The 20,000-nt window shown below is 36.0% G+C and overlaps 1 protein-coding gene across 1 annotated transcript in view; it reads right to left on the reverse strand.

Moving 5' to 3' along the window:
- Window positions 1–20,000, reverse strand: part of LOC136829514 (uncharacterized) — a 602,709-nt gene that overhangs the window by 500,731 nt on the left and 81,978 nt on the right. Inside the window, exons 4-5 of the mRNA XM_067088310.1 lie at window positions 18,218–18,784; window positions 13,498–13,606 (exon numbers count right to left, since the gene is read on the reverse strand). Coding sequence (XP_066944411.1) covers window positions 13,498–13,606; window positions 18,218–18,784 — 676 coding nt within the window. The remainder of the gene's footprint in view (window positions 1–13,497; window positions 13,607–18,217; window positions 18,785–20,000) is intronic.

The following is a 20,000-nucleotide window of genomic DNA, read 5'->3' on the forward strand; positions in this document are numbered from 1 at the left end:
TCCTCACACCTTGGACTGCTACCAGTCTCCCCGAGGGTGTGCAACTGGAACCTCAAAAGTTCAAGCGAAGATGCGATGCATTACTACCCTAATGCTATTCTCCATGTATTTCAAAATTCAGTTATATTTTTATCTGTCTATTAATTTGTTGACTTACTTTTTCTTTTCTAATAATTGATCTCTTCTTTCTGTATTTCCCATTACCTTCTGTTGCTTCTTTCAAATGAACACAGTGTTCTTTGGAAGTTTGAATTCAAGTCAATGGCCTCTATGGGCTTGTTCCATGTTAATAGGGTTCATCTTCTGAATAATAATAATAATAATAATAATAATAATAATAATAATAATAATAATAATAATAATAATAATTATTATTATTATTATTATTATTATTATTATTATTATTATTATTATTATTATTATTATTATTATTAAGTACCTGACGAGCACTAGGGTACAGGCAGTACCAAACTTAAACCAACGTTGCACTGAGAATTTTCTCAGCAAAAACTATCAAATAAAAATCTAGACATGCCACAAACAAACCACACATCATCACTGCTTCCATTTTACGGTCCACATCTAAGAAGCAGCAACCCTCGCTTCTATTTTTATTACTTTATAACGTCTCTGTTTAAGTAGATTGCTAGAGGACGACCACAAAGATAAAATCATCTTGGGAACGTTTGAGTGGCTCCGAAAACCGCAGAGTTATTTCAATAAATAATACGATCCGTTGTTGTTGTCGATGTTACTGCCTGGGCTTAAAATAAGTATGTCTAGCAGATGGGCGTCCAAAGGGATTATCGTAAGAGAAATTTAATCCAAACCTTCGTGATTTTTTTTATTGTGTGTTTGTCCATACAGACACAGGAATTCAATCATTCAATTGTCATTCACATAAAGTAAAATGACTACATTAGCACGAATTCATGAGACAAAAGCAAGAGAAGGCGCAATAGACCGAATGTTTTTCATCGTTTACTTATCCCTAAAGATACAGGAATTCAATTCTCAGTCACATGAATATGTAAAATGACTACATTTACACTCAAATTCACGAGACAAAAGCAAGACAAACTGCGCAATATTTCTGCGCGGGAAACGACTCTAAGTCACAACATAGTACCATAAAGAAGGACCATAATTCAAATGCCTGCTTTATCAATAGCTACCTAAATTCAACTACGAATATCAGTGTCTTCCACATGGATAAAAAAAAAGAAAGAGAGAGAGAAGGATAACCCCATGAAGAAGAATAAATATGATAACAGGAACCTCTGAGAGCAAACGAAAGATATATAAAAAACCAACAAGATTCAAACATGGCCTCTCCTTCACGTGAAGACGATATTTTCTCTACTTCTTTCAATATTTGCGCACCTCCTGAAATTAACCCCCAAATTCAGAACGGGAGATTCGAAAGCACACACTTTTTTACCCCTTTTAAAAAATATGCAGATACATACAGAACCCACTTGTGTTAGCATTGCGGGTTTTAAAAAAATTTAAACTCGCTTATACAGATTCTTGACGTGCTTTGTTTTGTCTGACCATATAAAGTGAATCTCCAGGTAAACATACCTTATAAGCCACAGGGTTACATTCGTGTCAAAGAGCACTGACCGCATTAAAGTGGAGAGAGAGAGAGAGAGAGAGAGAGAGAGAGAGAGAGAGAGAGAGAGAGAGAGAGAGAGAGAGAGAGAGAGAGAGAGAGTTATACCTTCTTAATTTTCCAAACTGTGTCTTAATGTGGTTAGATTCGTGTCAGCTAAAGAACCAAAGTCAAACTAACCAGAAGAGAGAGAGAGAGAGAGAGAGAGAGAGAGAGAGAGAGAGAGAGAGAGAGAATCTTCAGATAAAATGCCATTCATGTCATCTAATTTAAACGATCTCATATATAAAAATTCACAATCTATCATCGTTTTACTTACAAAATTGAACTAAAAAAAAGAATCAATTTTATTTTTCAGTGAGGAATATCTTCTCATATTAACACATACAAATAAAAAATTCATTTTCCTTCCACCTAGCATAATGCAATATACGCATACTACGCTAATTTTGCCAAATTTTCCATACTTAATCCGTACTTATAAGTACTTAAAAGCCCGATGGGACCCTTCTTGCAAAAAAGGTATCAAGTTATTACTTTGGAATACCTAAGCCAAAGGGACACCAATGGGTTAGCCAATACACGAGAGGGGGAGCTTCGAATCTCCTTTTAAGTTAAAAGGCTTCGACAATTTGTTTATATTCCTGGGGATGGGGAGTAGATAAGAATGGGGAGATGAGCCACAGGAGAACAGAAGCCTTTTATGTTGGATCTAAAGAGCAGTTTATGGAGCCTTTAAACAGGGGGAGGGAGGACAACCTTACGAAATTTGGACATGTGTGTGTGTATGTGTATATATGTATATATGTATATGTATATATATATATATATATATATATATATATATATATATATATATATATATATATATATATATATATATATATATATATATATATATATATATATATATATATATATATATATATATATAATGAAAATTTTTATCACACCACCGTGATTTATTTATAATCATTAACCTACAAATGTCGTTTAATATCCAATTCACGCTACATCGGCAATATCCCCGATAGAGAATTATCACAGAAGGGGAATTATAAGTGATAAATGGATAGGTACCGGAGTCGTTGGAAACTACTGCGTCGAAGGGTCGAGACCCGGCGGTACCGATCCATTTATCACTTCTAATTCCCCTTCGGGGATTATTCCCTATAGGGGATATCCCCGAAGTAGCGTGAATTGGATATTAAACGACATTTGTAGTTAAATGATATATATATATATATATATATATATATATATATATATATATATATATATATATATATACATATATATACATATATATTATATATATACTTATATATATTATATAAATCTATATATTTAATTATATATATATGTATTTATTCTTCTCCTTTTAACGTGCATTTTCCCATTTGTATGGGGTAAGCACGATGCCTTCTTTTTGAAGGACTTTGATTTGGCTTTAAGGTAGATTAAATATATATATATATATAAATATATATATATATATATATATATATATATATATATATAATATATATATATAATATATTATATGTATATATAATATATATACATATATATATTATATATGTACATTAATTATATACATATATATAATATATATATTATATATATATATATATGTATCTAAATATTTATAAATATATAAATACACACATATATGTGTGTGTATTATATATGTTTTTATTATGTAACGTATGAGCAGTCAAAATCCCAGAAATGCCTAAGAGAAGCTACTACAGGGTATGAGCAGTCAAGAAATTCGCTCTTTAAATCGCATACAGTTAACAGCTCTTTAAATAACTGCCATTTACTTATGGTAATTAACTCTATAATTAACTGTATAATTTGACTTATGTCACATTATACTTCCTAACCGAGTATAAAATATATGTATCTGTTCAGTCAATAATTGCAAATAAAATAATATTTACACTGCAAAACATAGTTCCTTGAACTAACACCGTACGAGCTGGCATGGCGGTAGAAGTTTTCTAAGTCACCAATCTCCTACGCTTCAGAGTTTGTTTACTTTAGACCCCAAAAGGTAAACAGTTTGTGTAGCATTCCTAAGCAGGTAAACAGTTTGTGTAACATTCCTAAGCACGGACGCCATCTTAGCATTGAAGAACACATACAAACATTCGGATTTTGGGAATGACGATTCCCAAACGATACAATGTAACCATACAAATAAAACTTGGCAACTTGAACATTATACGTTGATGACAGTTCCAAACACGAAGGCTGTTCGTTTCTATGATGTATTTTTCGTCAAGTCACACAGAACTCTACAGAAAATTCAATATATATATATATATATATATATATATATATATATATATATATATATATATATATATATATATATATATACATATATATACATATATACCTGTATATATATATTTCAAGGAGGATGAGTTTCAAGTAGTTACAGTCTCTCTCTCTCTCTCTCTCTCTCTCTCTCTCTCTCTCTCTCTCTCTCTCTCTCTCTCTCACACAAAAACACGTATATACGTAACGGCAATATCATGAGTGGTTCTACCAAGGCCAAGAAAGACAAGGTCTACCCAGTTGGTTGAGTCGCCTCCCACCCGGGGATACGTAGGCGATGACATATCTTAGAGGTACCTGCTCATTAAGGCAATTCGCCTGATGACGCAATAAGGAGGTAGACAAAGTTCGGCCTACATAGAGGATTTGGGGGGAAGTGAGCAGACCTTCTCCTCCTCTTGGCCTTGAGTTCTACACTCCCATTCCAGTTTTCAACCACACGAGTAAATGTCAGGAACTCATGCGGTAACATTTAACCTCCGAATATCAAGAATGAATATTTTTAAACATTTTCGGAAGCAGAATCTTAGGTAACTTTAGCAAAGGAGGTCAAAAATATGTTTCTTAAAATAAGAATCTTTTAGGGGTGACAGACCACAACATTTATTACCTCAAAGTTTTCCACTGACCCCTCAAGGGAACGTCAGTCATGTTGCAGACACTTTTCTCTTGAGTGACCAGATTTCAGAACAAGGTGCTTTTTTCTCTAGATGTACTAGATCTCAGAACAAGATGCTGAAATGTCTCATTTTTAGAGATGACCAGATCTCAGAACAAGAACAAGGTGCTTTTTTCTCTAGATGTACTAGATCTCAGAACAAGATGCTGAAATGTCTCATTTTTAGTAAGGCTTCTTTTTCTCTAGATGTACTAGATCTCAGAACAAGATGCTGAAATGCCTCATTTTTAGTAAGGCTTCTTTTTCTCTAGATGTACTAGATCTCAGAACAAGATGCTGAAATGCCAAGTGCAAATGGAGACTTGAGCTTGTTTCATGAGTTCGTGTCTTAAGCAGTCTCAATCCTTTCCGAGCTGGAAACTTCAAACTTATATTACAGCGCAGACGACACCAACGCCTACGATACAAGTCAGGTTTTGACAAGCTCTGGCTTACTTTTTTAAACTATCATTTATATACTTTTCCCTACATCTCTCTCTCTCTCTCTCTCTCTCTCTCTCTCTCTCTCTCTCTCTCTTGAGTTGTGGTTTAATATTCCTAAGGTTTAATTTATGAATATTGACTTCTCGTTCTTTGGCTGCGTTCAGTAGATCTCGTACAGCTAATGCTTAACATTATTCTGACCTAAAACTTAGCATACAATTCACACCTATATGTTGAAGTGTAGGCACACTAATATTCACAAAACAGTAAGTTTTTAATTACAACATATCACCTAACTTTTTTTCCAAAACAAAACTTACAATAATGTCAGTTACCAAAGATTAAGAAAGCAATTTATTTTTCTCCTTTTGGGCAGACTGTTTAAAAAATAGTATTGCTATGGCATTTCACGTCACTAAGTGATTTCTAATAAAGACAATCATTTGAATTTCTGGCTGTCAATAGCGAATATATTATATACGTTACTTAACTAGATCCATTACTCAAAGTACTGATACTTATCTCTGTAATCAGCTCAAGAGGGGTACGCGTTCTTTCATGGAAAGATATGTGGATCTCAGAGTGAATAATATACGTTCAAATCCATGCCTTCAATTGATATGAAACTATGCCTAATATTCTATAGTATATTAAAGATTAAGCCCTTTATAATACACTACAGTTAGTAGGCCAAAACTGACTAAGCCTTGCGAAAACTAAGCTATGAAATCAAATACTTCAGTACTGTACAATCCAGTAAGTCCTATTACTTACGCTCCTTGATAACGCTAGCCTTTTGGAGCCTCGATGGCACAGTCGGTTACAGCAGCAGCTTCGGACTTCGTAGAGGTCTGTGGCGCGGGTTCAAATCCGCAGCCGACTGATCAGAGAGGCGGACACTTTGCTATCCGTGTAGACACCCCGGGATTATTTATGTAATCAACGGATAGGTTTGCTTAAAAAGCAAATGGGTGTTACAGACTAAATACACACACAAAACAAAGCCACTCCAACATCTTCTAAAAACATAACAAACATCTCACACGTCTCGAACTCTCGACCTACCCGCGCAACAACTCGCTGCTGGGAGAAAGGGCGTTGGGTCTGGTATGATACGTATACCATACGCTACCGGGGTCTAGCGATGTCAGGCAGGGCAGCCGATCGAGACTACGGTCTACCCCAAAGCCAAATCAAAAGTCCTTCAAAAGAAGGCATCGTGCATACCCCATACAAAAATGGGAAAAAAGCACGTTAAAAGAAGAAGAAGAAGATAACGCTAGCCCTTTAGACATCAGTGATATTTTAGAGAACTTCCGTGGCTGGGAATGGTCTGGAAATGGTCTATGAACGTCTTAGACCAAAGCCTTGCAAAAATGCAGCAGCATTTCGTCAGAAGTCGCAAACCTCATTCACAAGTTAGCCGGTATTCCTCGCTAAGAACCTCAAGTAATGCCTACAGTGCACAGCAAGAGGTGCAATAACGGTACTAACCCCCTGCAGGGTACAGGCGGCCGAGACTGCTCCGAGCAGTTGGTACCTCGCTACCGAGTTCTTGATTAAGACCACTGATTACATCAAAAGCCTCTTGAACATTGAATCATGGAAGAAATTGTCAAGTTCGTTTAAGGAACGTTTCAGAAACGGGTACTTCCAGTTGTATGGCTTGTCGAATCTAGTGCTTACCAAAATCCCGTTTGAATGTTTATATAAAAATTCTCTTGAATGTTTGTTTAACGATATTTATTGACAATGTGGAGCAAGAAATGTTCCTGAAACAGGAAATTCCACCTACATGGCTTGTGGAATCTAATTAAGTGTTTACCAAGCCCCCTTTGAAGTCATATCATGGTACGAAGGAAACGGCTTCGCAAAAAAAGAATAATTTTAAGGGAAATTTCAACAGGTGTCATTAACCAAATTCTCATAAATAAACAACCAGATATTAGTACCGATTATGCTGGAATTCTTACGTAAAGGGTAAGCATGTGGGCAAAGTCACACGGAGATTAAACACGGCAAACATTCACCCTGGAACAATCAGCCTATTAAATAAAGCATAATTAATTTCCATCGTTATTCCCGGCCAAAACTTCGAAAACTACTGACCCCCAACCCACTCCACCCCTACACACCCCGCCCCACATTAATCCTAGCATTTCGAGACTCACTCTCGCCATGTTTAAACGCAAAAGCTCATTTGCATGTCTTAAAGGAAAGATATTCACTGCCATTCAGATTCCCGAGCGCGCCAAATTATGCTAGCGCCTCTGATCACGTTTCACTTTGTTTCACTTTGTTTCACTTTTTTGGTTTTAAGCCCTCCACAGAGGGTTATACATGAAGATAATTGAAAAATGACTTTGGGATTTTAGTATGTACCCAAAAACTACAGAGTGGTTTTGGCAATGGTGGGAAGTTTATTTATTCCTTTTGGAGGGGCAGTTGCCTAAAGGATTATTCAAATGTGCCTTGCTCTCTTCAGAATGACAAGAGTGGGGCGTTCTTTGCATCGGTGTAGGAGGTGGAGAGAAGACATTAATAAGTGTATTTAAGAGAAGAACAACGCAGTAGGGGATGGAGTCCACTGTTAAGATGATAATAGAAATCATAATGATAATGTTTATCATTATACTTGGAATGGGATATAAAATTTAGGCCACAGGCCAAGCGCTGGGACCTATGATGAGGTCATTCAGCACTGAAAGGGAAATTGAGAGTAAAAAGGTTTGAAAGGTTAAGTAACACGAGGAAAACCTCAAAGCAGTTGTACTATGAAACAATTGTTATGAGAGGGTGGGAAGTAAGATGGAAGAAAGGGACTCTGAACAGAGGTACAGTAAATGGAATGAAAGCGGTTGCAGATAAGGGCCAGAGGGACGCTGCAAAGAACATTTTGAGTAATAATAATAATAATAATAATAATAATAATAATAATAATAATAATAATAATAATAATAATAATAATAATAATAATAACAACAACTCAGTACTGTCGTAGATATAATGGCCCCCTATCACCTCCAACCAAAATAGAGGCTACTATTTGTTATAATAATCAGCAAAGGGGAGTCAGGTAATTGGATTGGGGTACGTAATATCCTACATTCATATGATATTTCTTTGTAAATCGTCCATTACCTACTACGATTTCCCGTAGTGAAATGGTGTACCTAATTCACGAAAATCAATTATCAGTCGTTTTATGCCCCTCTCAGTACATCTAAAAGAATTTATATATCCTTTATAAAAACAATTTGCAGCTGAAAAGAGCTACATCAGTAATACTGGACGACAGTTTGATCTAGATGAAAGTTAGTTAAGGAAAGATTCAGATATTCCATATTCTGTTTGTTAAAAAGTATTCAAAGTAATGAGTCTTGGAAAGGAGGAACAAATCCACAGTTATGTATGGGTACAAACAGATTTTTTTTTTAAATATATGTACCCATGCATAACTGTGGATTTGATTCTCCATTCTATGTATCGGAGTAATGTTTACCCATGCATATAACATTGTAAAATCAGTCTCAATTACAGGTAATCACTATCTATAACGTGAATGATTACAGTTTGATATACGAATATAAAGAGAAACATAACTTTTCGCTCCGGTGAACACTGATATATTGTACACAAACCACTTTTACCTGGAAATAACTGTTTCCATTAAAAAGGCGATAACCCCATTTTAATGACTCACCCTCACACTGGTGTGGATTTATCCTTTCCATAACTGTTAGGGCACATTCACACTGCATTAAAAAGTGTCACAGACCCACGTCGACAACTTACCGCGCACATATCAAAAACATGTTGCATACAAGTTGACGACTATATTAGTAGTGACAAACACGTTGAATACAAGTTGACGACTATATTGGCAGTCACAAACATGTTGAATACAAGTCAATAACATTGGTAGTATAATCATGTTGAATACAGTCAACAACTTATTGGTAATAACAAACATGTTGTATACAAGTCAACGACTTATTGGTAGCCACAAACATGTATACAAGTCAACGACTTACTGGTAGTCAAAAAACATGTACACAAGTCAACGACTTATTGGTAGCCACAAACATGTTGAATGCAATTCAACGACTTATTGGCAGCCATAACCAGTGATTCATACAATCATCCAGCAGATGCCAAAGCTCGTTCTCCCTTAGCAGTCGTTGATTTGTTTTCAACCTGTTTGTGACATGTATGCGATAAGTTGGCGAAGTGTGTTTATGACATTTTAATGTAGGGTGGACGCACCCTTAAGATACAAATTATCCACGATTAGAAACCGATTTTTTTTTTGGTCTCCACGTTTCTTAATTCGTTTTTTTTCCTAGACAGTGGCACTGGTGGTAAACAATACTCAGATACCTCTTCAAAAGGACTAATTATTGCAAAAGGCTTTTGCGCTAGTATTGAATTTTTCATATTAGCCGTCCCAACTTCTTAGGCCCCAAAAGTTACAAAAGTAAATGAATCAGTCCTTTGACAAATAAAAGAAACCACTTTGGTGGTCATGATTCATCTTTTTGCTGCTTCGTTTCTATATATACACCATGATTCAAAACAGAAGTAAAACTCTGAAGTTCTTTAATCTACGTTCCACGACAAACACCACCTCAATCTCTGGCCAAAATATGCAGATGTTATTAACATATTCCCTCCTCGCTCAACACCCACAGTTCTCCTCATAAAAAATTATATATTTATTGACTTTAAATGCCCACGTATCCCTAATGTATCACATTCCTGGGTACACAGTCCAAAAAATGCCTCGTTTAGAGCTAAACCAGTTTTTCAACAACAAGCGTTCAGATTTGAAAAGTGATTTGGCGCTTATCTTCGAGAGTATTTTTAGCCCACCCTCAAAGCAACGGCCTTGACTGACTGACTGCCTGTCTGTGTCTATTGATTACTCTACCTCACGCGAGCTAAAGCTAATGAGTATACACTTGAAAAGATAATTATGTTAATGAAAAGCGAATGCATAAATTAAAAAGGTAATCAGGGCAGGGTAATTAGAGGGTGAACATCATAACAAGGTTATTATTCATTCTCGAAATAGCCGGTAATCGAGCATTCAAAGACAAATAGATAAAACTTAACGACGCGAGTGTTGCTTCAGAGAATGCTACCTGCTAATTACGCTCGGACGGCTTTCCTCAATCTTCTGTCCTGTACTTTGCTATATATAAAAGAGCATTATACAGGATGGACACGCAACAGCCAGTTGGCAGCAAAGGATTTTATAATAGAAAAGAATATAGAATTTAGGCCAAAGGGTAAGCGCAGGGACCTATCAGGTCATTCAGTCCAGGCGCTGGGACCTATGAGGTCATTCAGTGCAGAAACTGAAATTTACAGTAAAAAGGTTTGAAAGGTGTAACAGAAGGAAAACTCCGCAGTTGCCCTATGAATCAGTTGTTAGGAGAGGTTGGAAAGTAAGAAGAGATTATGGACGGAGGTACAGTAAATGGAATGAAAGGGTTTGCAGCTAGGGACCTTATTAAGTAATGCCTACAGTGCACACCGTGAGGCGCAGTGACGGCAACCCCGCCCCCCACCTCCCCTACGGGTTACGCTTCTAAAAAAAAAAAAAAAGAAGCATTATATAAGATGAACACGCAAAAGCCAGTTGGCTGCGAAGGATTTTAGGATCATCATATGCAAAGGAGGTCAGGGGTGAAGGCAGAGAAAGCTTTAAAGACGAACGTACCTTCTTCTCCCGGAGCCATTTGTTGCAACCGTGGTGTAAAAATCGACAACGCGACGTCAAATCAGGTAATCTACGAGCCCAAAATGACCCTTAACTTATGGCAAGAGAAATCCTCGATCTTTCACGCAACAGGTCTTGCAAAATGAGCAGCGTGAGAGGATCAACAAGAAAGTGGGGATGTTGCAAATGCTGCTAAAATTTTGTTTTTACACTTTCTGGTGCATTCTCGTCCTTCATCTTTCATGGATCAGTGTTGATGCAGCATTTTTTTATCATCATTACTGTTATTTTCTGTTAAAATGCAACATTATTATTATTATTATATTATTATTATTATTATTATTATTATTATTATTATTATTATTATTATTTTTCCAGTCATGAGTTCCAACGCAAGTTACTGGCTTCAGAGAGAGAGAGAGAGAGAGAGAGAGAGAGAGAGAGAGAGAGAGAGAGAGAGAGAGAGAGAGTTTTACTGACTTGAGAGAGAGGGAGAGAGTTTGCTGACTAGGAGAGAGAGAGAGAGAGAGAGAGAGAGAGAGAGAGAGAGAGAGAGAGAGAGAGAGAGAGAGAGAGAGAGAGAGGGGGGGCGTTCAGGCTCCTTCGGAATTCGGCACTGGCCCAAGATTCTTGCCATACACGAGGTTAACTTCAGGTAATTCAGTTTTAGTAATGAACACTGGATTTCTTCTGTGGGAAATTACGTATGACCACTTGATTCCCCCAAAATTAATTTACATAAACACAAAATTACAAAATATTAGGACGAAAAATCTATGATTTTAGTTCGGTACGGCTGAAGAATGTTAACGAAGACCAGAGGTTCTAGATATCTTGTCAACGAAACAAACATATAAATATATACAGAAAAATATACTAGAGTTAAAAAAGTGAAATTTGGACCTATTACTAAATACTCCTAAAAGAGAATATCCAGTCAAATTACGACAACGAAGTAAAAAGAACGTTGTCTTTTATATTTCATTAAAAATTAAAAGAGTACCTAAAATCAAAAACGGTCAAAAACGAAATTAAGACAAATAATAATGATGAGACTTTTATTATATATATGTATATACGCATATATATATATGCATATGTATATATATATATATATGTATATATATATGTACATATATATATATATATGCATATGTATATATATATATATGCATATATATATATGTACATATATATACTGTATGTGTATATATATATGCATATATGCATAAATAAAGGCAATGCCATGGCATTGCCTTTATTTATATATTCATTATGTTCCATATTTTCGTGATTCAGTTATATATATATGTATATGCATATGCATATGTGTTACGACCCTACACAAGGTCAATTAGCGTCATAATCTCTTACGGCATCTGTTTTAAGAACAGCATCATATCTTACATCACTAAGATTCTCTGATGGCGATGGCCCGGCGTTGGGTCAGCACATTCCTTCTCCCTCGAGGACTCCTCTCCCTGTATCTAACCTCCGACAAAAGCCTACTGCAATTAAACACCGAGTTACAAAAATAGACTATTTGCAAATTTAAGGAAAATATTTCAGCAAGAGCTACGATCATGGAATGGAGTGACTCACACCCCCTGAAAATGGAAATCATAACCAGAGGAAATTCTGATTCACAAGCAAATGAATTAATGATTCTACACCAACCAATACTAGTGACTAACCCCTTGGTCATCAGATTAAATAAACAGGTCATAATTGTTCTACACCAAAATGAATGTCTTATAGTATGCAAAAGCACACCACTTCCAAAATATTCGTCCTCACAGGACAAACCCAGAATTCCTGTTAAAAGAAATATATCATATATTAAAACCTGAAATAGTATATAAAGAAATCAATATTCAAAACGAAAAATGCACAATGGATAACAGAACGGGGAAATGCATGATGGAGAAACAGAGGAATTCCACTGCAACACAAACGGGGTATTTCCACATAATGTCTGGAAAAGATATGTGTTAATGAGCTATCTTACTCACTTTCTATGACCGCAAATAACGGATCTCACAGTAGCGGTTCTTATCCGTTAACACAGAACAACAAACAAATCATACCCAGCCGCAAATCGAAGTCCATAGCTATTGTCTGTTCCCCTCATAATATACCATTAGAGAGTGCACACACATAAGCACTCAATAACTCCTGCCTGGAAACGTGACGACACCGGTTCAGTGTTCGAAGGATCACAACGCTTTCATCCATCTGACACTATCTCCATGCACTTCGACCATGGTCAAAAAGCACAAATGAATGCGTCCGATACCCGCTGTATCTAACCGTGGAAACCTCCAACGTCAACATAAATGCACCTGCCCCGATGTACCTTTGACAGGCCAGCACGTAGTTTGTCAAAGACTTTAAATATATATATATATATATATATATATATATATATATATATATATATATATATATATATATATATATATATATATATATATATAAATATATATGTATACATAAATATATATATATATATATATATATATATATATATATATATATATATATATATATATATATATATATATATATACTGTACATATATACATATATAAACAAATGTTACCCGGCGGCCAAACCGTAACACGTGCACATCACACGACTGCCCATTTATGTAACCAAAAGAGAGACAAAAAAATAACAAGAGTCAAATATCTCTTGTCAAATTACCTTCCAACGATGGGCTTGGTGGTAGATGTGGTCGTGGTGGTAGATGCGGTCGTGGTGGCAGACGTGGTCGAAGTAGAAGTAGAGGTAGAGGTAGAAGTAGAAGTTGAATCTGTTACCATCATCGAAAAAAATGAGAGGAAAAAAGGGAATTATATCTCTTTTAAAACTTGCAGAACATCTCAGGTCAATATTAGGTTCATAAAGCTTGTAATTTTGTTTAAAATTTTTATATCAATGATAAAAAAAAGCACGTGATTAATTGTACCTTATCATATGAGTTTTGTTGTGAGCAAACTTCAAGATGTTGAATTTATTTTGCCAATTTCTTTTATAAAATTACGAAAATTATATTTTCCAGAGATACATAAACAAACACGCCTGAATGTAGCATTTTCAATATTCGTTTACAAAAAGATTACAATCAATTTCCTAAAAGCGGATACAGCTACTGGCAGTTAATAAATGGATACTGATTCTGTGACTCTTGAAACACCGTGTACGTCAACAATAAGAAAAAAGTGCGCCGAAGAGAGTTTTCTGTACAGCGTATAATGTTGTATGAGCCGCAGCCCGTGAAACTTTCAGCCACGGCCCAGTGGTGGCCTATCTTATAACGTTGCCAGACGCACGATCATGGCGAACTTGAACTTCAAAGAAAGTAAAAACTGCTGAGGTTAGAGGGCTGCAATTTGGTATGTTTGATGATTGGAGGGTGGATGATCAACATACCAATTTGCAGCCCTTTAGTCTCGGTAGTTTTTAAGATCTGAGGGCGGACAGAAAAAATTGCAAGACGGACAGACAAATAGCCATCTCAATAGTTTTCTTTTACCGAAGACTACAAATCAAGGCGCCTCTACCAGCATATGCAAAAAAACTTGGTATAATTGTGTCATTAAACTTCAGGGACAAAAAAATCTTCTGAAGAATACATCCACTTGTATATGAAGGCTTGGATGCAGAATCAGTCAAGACTAAACATTGTCAATTTTAACTCGGAATGAACAGAAGGAGAACTAAATCAAAAACGCATACTTTTTTTTTCTTGCAGTTTTCTTTAATGTTTCAATGAACTCGATGTTTCAAGCAACTCTATTAGGTAAGGAAAACGCGTCTTGCATTCTTAAGACCATCGCAAGAATCGATTAGTCGACGTTGACAGCACAGAGAGACTTATTTAAAGAAGGAAAACGCGTCTTGCAGTCTTAAGACCGTCTCAAGAACTGATTATAGTCGACGTGGACAGCACAGAAAGACTTATTAAAGAAGGAAAACGCGTCTAGCAGTCTCAAGACCGTCTCAGGAACTGATAAGTCGATGTGGGCAGCACAGAGCGACTAGTGCTGACACAGATACAAACGCTTCAATCAAGTATCGCATAATCCAGATATCTAAGATTATAAATCTGACGTTCTGGCGGTTGAGGAAAAATAGCATCACTTAAGGCAACGTCAGAATCTTCCATCGATGTCGTACCATTAGTTTACTCTGAAATATTGGGCGGTTGAAAACGAGCGTATCTCGAATGGTTTCTATCTCCTACCTGCGTCTTCGTTTTATATTTTGAGATATATTAATATATTCGACAGCGATCAATGAACGTCATATAATTAATCAGTTAACAGGAAACGATGCAGTCTGCCAGTATTACTATGCTATCAATCAATACGAAATCTATATGGAAACTGGTATTGTTTCATTGTTTCTTACAGTTAAAATTACGTTTCAGAGATATAAACACTAGCATTTTAATTATCTAAGAAATTATATTATTAATATATATATATAAATATACTGTACAAATATATATACATATACATATATATTTACATATATTTATATATACATATATTCATATACATAAACACACACATTTATCATACAAGCAAAGAAGTATATGAGTAATACACAAACACAAACAAAAGCAACAAGTACAGTTAAGTAAACCTTTTTGAAAACTAAACTAAACGTTCCTCTAACAGCTGTGATAAAGGAAGCGTGATCATTAACACATCAAGAATAATACACATAGATACGCATAGCACATGGACACAGTACATAACCACACCACATTAATTACATATGTTGGGGATCATTTTCAAGATACTGGTGTAGGAAGCTTTTATTTTAAGTTATATTGGCCGTTTTTGCTAAACGTCAAATTCCAACAACATTTCGGCGTAACGGAAGTGTGCATTACTGTAATTACAAATTTATAACATTATTGGGTTTTCCAACATTGATTCGATCTACAAGAAGTCTGTATTAATTAGAAAACTGATGACATTAGCTTTTTCACATGATTTCGATCTAAAATAAGTTTTCCAACATAGATTCGACCTAAAAGTAGTCTGTATTAATATGAAAACTGACAACATTATTGGGTTTTCCAACATAGATTCGATCTAAAAGAAGTCTGTATTAATAAGAAAATTGACAACATTGTTCGCTTTTTCATTATAATTTCGATCTAAAAGAAGTCTGTATTTATTAGGAAATTGACATCATTCGTTTTTCCAACATAATCTCGATTTAAAATAAGTCTGCATTCATTAGAAAATTGACAACATTATTGGGTTTTCCAACAATTAAGATCTAAAAGAAGTCTGTGTTAATTAAAAAATTTACAACGTACTGGGTTTTCCAACATAATTTTTATCCAAAAGAAGTCTGTAGTAATTATTAAACTGACAACATCATTCGGTTTTTCAACAATTCTATCTAAAAAAAAAAAGTCTGCATTATTTAAAAAATTGACATCATTCGTTTTTCCAACATAATTTCCATCTAAAAGAAGTCTGAATTACTTAGAAAACTGACGACCCTGATACACAATTTCTATCTAAATGATGTCCGTATTACTTACAAAAATGACATCATCAATAGGTTTAAGGTACCTTGACTGACTTGAAAAGTTCCCAAAAATTTCACTTATAAATGCCAGATTCACTTTTGCCAGTTAAAACAAATTATCTCACACTTTAGAACATGAAGCCAACCATTTGAACGACTTTCGAGGTGGTCATGACCTTAACACGACTGGACACCAGACAGACAAAGACAACACTGACACCAGACAAACAAAGACACAACACTGACAACATACAAGACGGCCACAGGACGTAAACAAAACATTTATTTGCAAGTACCAAACAACACTAGACGGACAACAGTGAAACAACCAAACAGGCCCAGACGTGCATCACTCGGTTGGGAAACAGGTCCCTATGGAGTGAGCCAATGTGGGAAGAAGCTAATGTGATAGGTGGAACAAATATTAATGTGATGTGTGGTAATTTAGTCCATCATGTCATATTTTTGGTATATTCTCATATGTGTGAACTTCCAAAGGAACTTCACACATCTAGAAGTCTGAAGTTACTGGGAGTCTCTTGTAATTAAAAACAAGTTTTATTGTACGTCTGGGAAAAACGTACAAGTTATTTAAATAATGAAATTTTAATACATCGTTAATTATAGTCACATATCTGTTCATTCAGAGTCGTCTTGATTCCTACAAATATCAGATTAAAATTTTTAAATATCAATTATTTGTCTTCCTCGACAATAATCTGTCCGTAAGGTTACCTTCGGCAACTGCTATTCTTTCAACAAAAAAATTAGGAATTCCCTGTAGCATCAACTCTCTTTCAGTTGTTAAATGTCCTTCTCTTCCCCATTTCAACAAATGCTTAATGATTTAGCTTTGTCAGTTACTCCTCTTATTTTTCACCTTTTCTTCAACAAACACCTCGTCTTTGAACAAATTTCAAGCTGCCACTTCAAGAACTCGCTACAGGAACATAAATTCCTCGAAAAACTCGGACCATGAAACTGTCAAGTTTTAAAGTAAATCGTGTCTTCAGCTAGCCAGGACTGTGGTTCGTTATGTGTTATGTTTTCCGTCTGCTTCCTTTATATAAGGTGATAAGGACGTTGTTATTAGTAACTGTTCAGACCTTCCAGCTACTAAGTAGGTGTTCTCAGACGTCCATCACAAAGCATTTCAAAATCCTTCTTACCTTACTCGGCATTCCTCAGGGAATGAAAGAGAAAAACCTCTTGAGATTAAACAAAATCCAAGGGGTGGTTAACTCAACCCTGTGTACCTAATGACAATCTACAACGCACTGAAAACAGTAGTGACACCTCAGGATGAAAAAGTGACCTCTCTTCCTGTGAAGTTTCAAGGTCACATCTTCTTCACTTTGACTCTGACCCAGCCATGGGCTATCATCCGGTATATTATCTTCCTGTGCCATACTGTAACAGTGACTGTGGACTTATTCAGATCATATGAGAGATAGCAAAATGAGCAAAAATTTAATTATAAAATTCTATCAGATCAAACAACAAAATAATATCACTCACTGAAGATTTACCATACACAACCACAATCATTTCCGGTATTTTCATGATCCTACTGATTGTTACAATGAAGGGTCTACAGTAAAATGACATTTAAAATAAGTTCCTGATAACACTGGTCTCCGACACTGCAAAGTATCTGAAGGGTTACCTGGAATTAGGACCAAGAACAAGTCATTTTTTCTGTTTATCAAACGTTTGTGTCTGCTTATTCTGACTAAGCACATTGGAGACATAGGCAGTTTCTCAAGCTCCCTGTCACCCATGGAGTGACAGGGTGATATCTCACCTACGGGGTGACATCCCACCCGTGTGGTGACAGTGACATCTCACCTGTAGAATGATACCTCACCTTTGATGAGTCCAGATCCAAGCCCGTTGGCAGCCTTCGTCGTAGTGGTAGTGGTAGAAGCAGCAGTAGTGGTAGTAGTGGCATTAGAGGTCGAATTAGTGGTATTCGTAGTAGCAGTAGTAGTAGTAGTGGCATTAGAGGTCGAATTAGTGGTAGTCGCAGCAGCAGTAGTATTAGTAGTGGAATTAGTACTGCTACTATTAGTAGCAGTAGCAGTTTTGGGAGTAGTAGTAGTAGTAGTAGTAGTAGTAGCAGTAGCAGCAGTAGTAGTCGAGTTAGCAGTGCTGTTAACCCCACCAGTGCCAGATGTTGTTGTCTGTGATGTGGATGAAGATGATGTGTTGGATGATGATGATGATGATGTGCCAACAGTAGTGGTAGTGGAACCCGTCCCGTTGGTACCACTGGTACTGATGGAACCCGAAGTGGAGGTGCCACCACCTGTTGTGGAATTGGTGGAATTTGTGGAACTGGTGGAATTTGTAGAACTGGTGGAATTTGTGGAACTGGTGGAACTTGTGGAATTGTTCGTGGAACTAGGTGAACCAGAGGCAGATGTTGTGGCTCCTTTGATGTGGAAATGAGAAAAATGGAATTTAGAGGTTGTATGAATAATAATAATAATAATAATAATAATAATAATAATAATAATAATAATAATAATAATAATAATAATAATAATAATAATAACGGAAAGAGAAACCCGCATGATTCCTGTGTATAACTTGTTTACTTGTAAATATTTACATATTACTTGAATCTCGAGTACTTTCAGGTCTTAACTGTGACCCTTTTTCAAGAGATGTGAAGGTAGTCAGGCTCGTTCAAGGCCCAGCAATCTTCTGGAACTTCTTCTCCCTGTGCTGTCATTTATATGATGGCTGTCATGATTTCCATTCTCTTGAGAGTTGTTAATCTCCTCCTGTCGGTCTGATATCCTGATCTGATGGTCAGTGGGATTAACCCTTGTGGTAAGTGAGTTGTCACCATCTGTCTGTTGGGCAGGAGACCTAACCTCCAGGTCAGAAGGGTCGATCTTAGCTTCTGTTAATATTAAAACTCGGCTTATGGGATCTTCTGAGGTAAATCCTTTGTTTCCTTCTATCACTTTAATCTCTCTGATGAGTGCCCCTTCCACTACCCTCCTATGACTGATGTTATTGCTTTTGTATATACGCCTACTGTTTTTAAAATCCATCCCATGGTCCTTTTCCCAACAATGCCTAGCTATAACACTCCCCTGTGAGTTGAGCTGTACTGCCCTTCTGTTCCTGGATTTTATTCCTTATTCCCCTACCTGTTTCACCCACATATTTGCCTCCACGATTGTTGCAATTAATTATGTACACTCCCCATATATCATCTGCATTACTGTCTTCTCCTTCCAATTTATTTTTACATACTTTGTTTTTTTACGGTGTTGTCAAAGGTATACACAAATTTATATTTAATTTCTTTCATTTATTATGTGATTTGTTTCATTTTAGGCATATAACGGGGGGAAACTATTTTCTTGTTTTCTGTATTCCATGTACTCTCTGCATTTTCCGTGTAAAAAATCCTCCTAGCTTTGTTGAGTGCCCTTTTTCTGAACCATTCCGGGTATGCTAATGTATCAAAGCTTTTATCAGCGTAATTTATTTTTTTTATCTATCTTACAAGAGTCACGTTCTCATTGCCCTAAGAAATAAAATTGCTAGAACACCCATATTTATATCATGACTATGAAAAGCGAAGAAATGAATACACGAGTTTGTGTGTGTGGGCTTTCTATATGTGCTGA

Source organism: Macrobrachium rosenbergii, chromosome 44 (genome assembly GCF_040412425.1).
Source record: "Macrobrachium rosenbergii isolate ZJJX-2024 chromosome 44, ASM4041242v1, whole genome shotgun sequence".
Taxonomy (NCBI): domain Eukaryota; kingdom Metazoa; phylum Arthropoda; class Malacostraca; order Decapoda; family Palaemonidae; genus Macrobrachium; species Macrobrachium rosenbergii.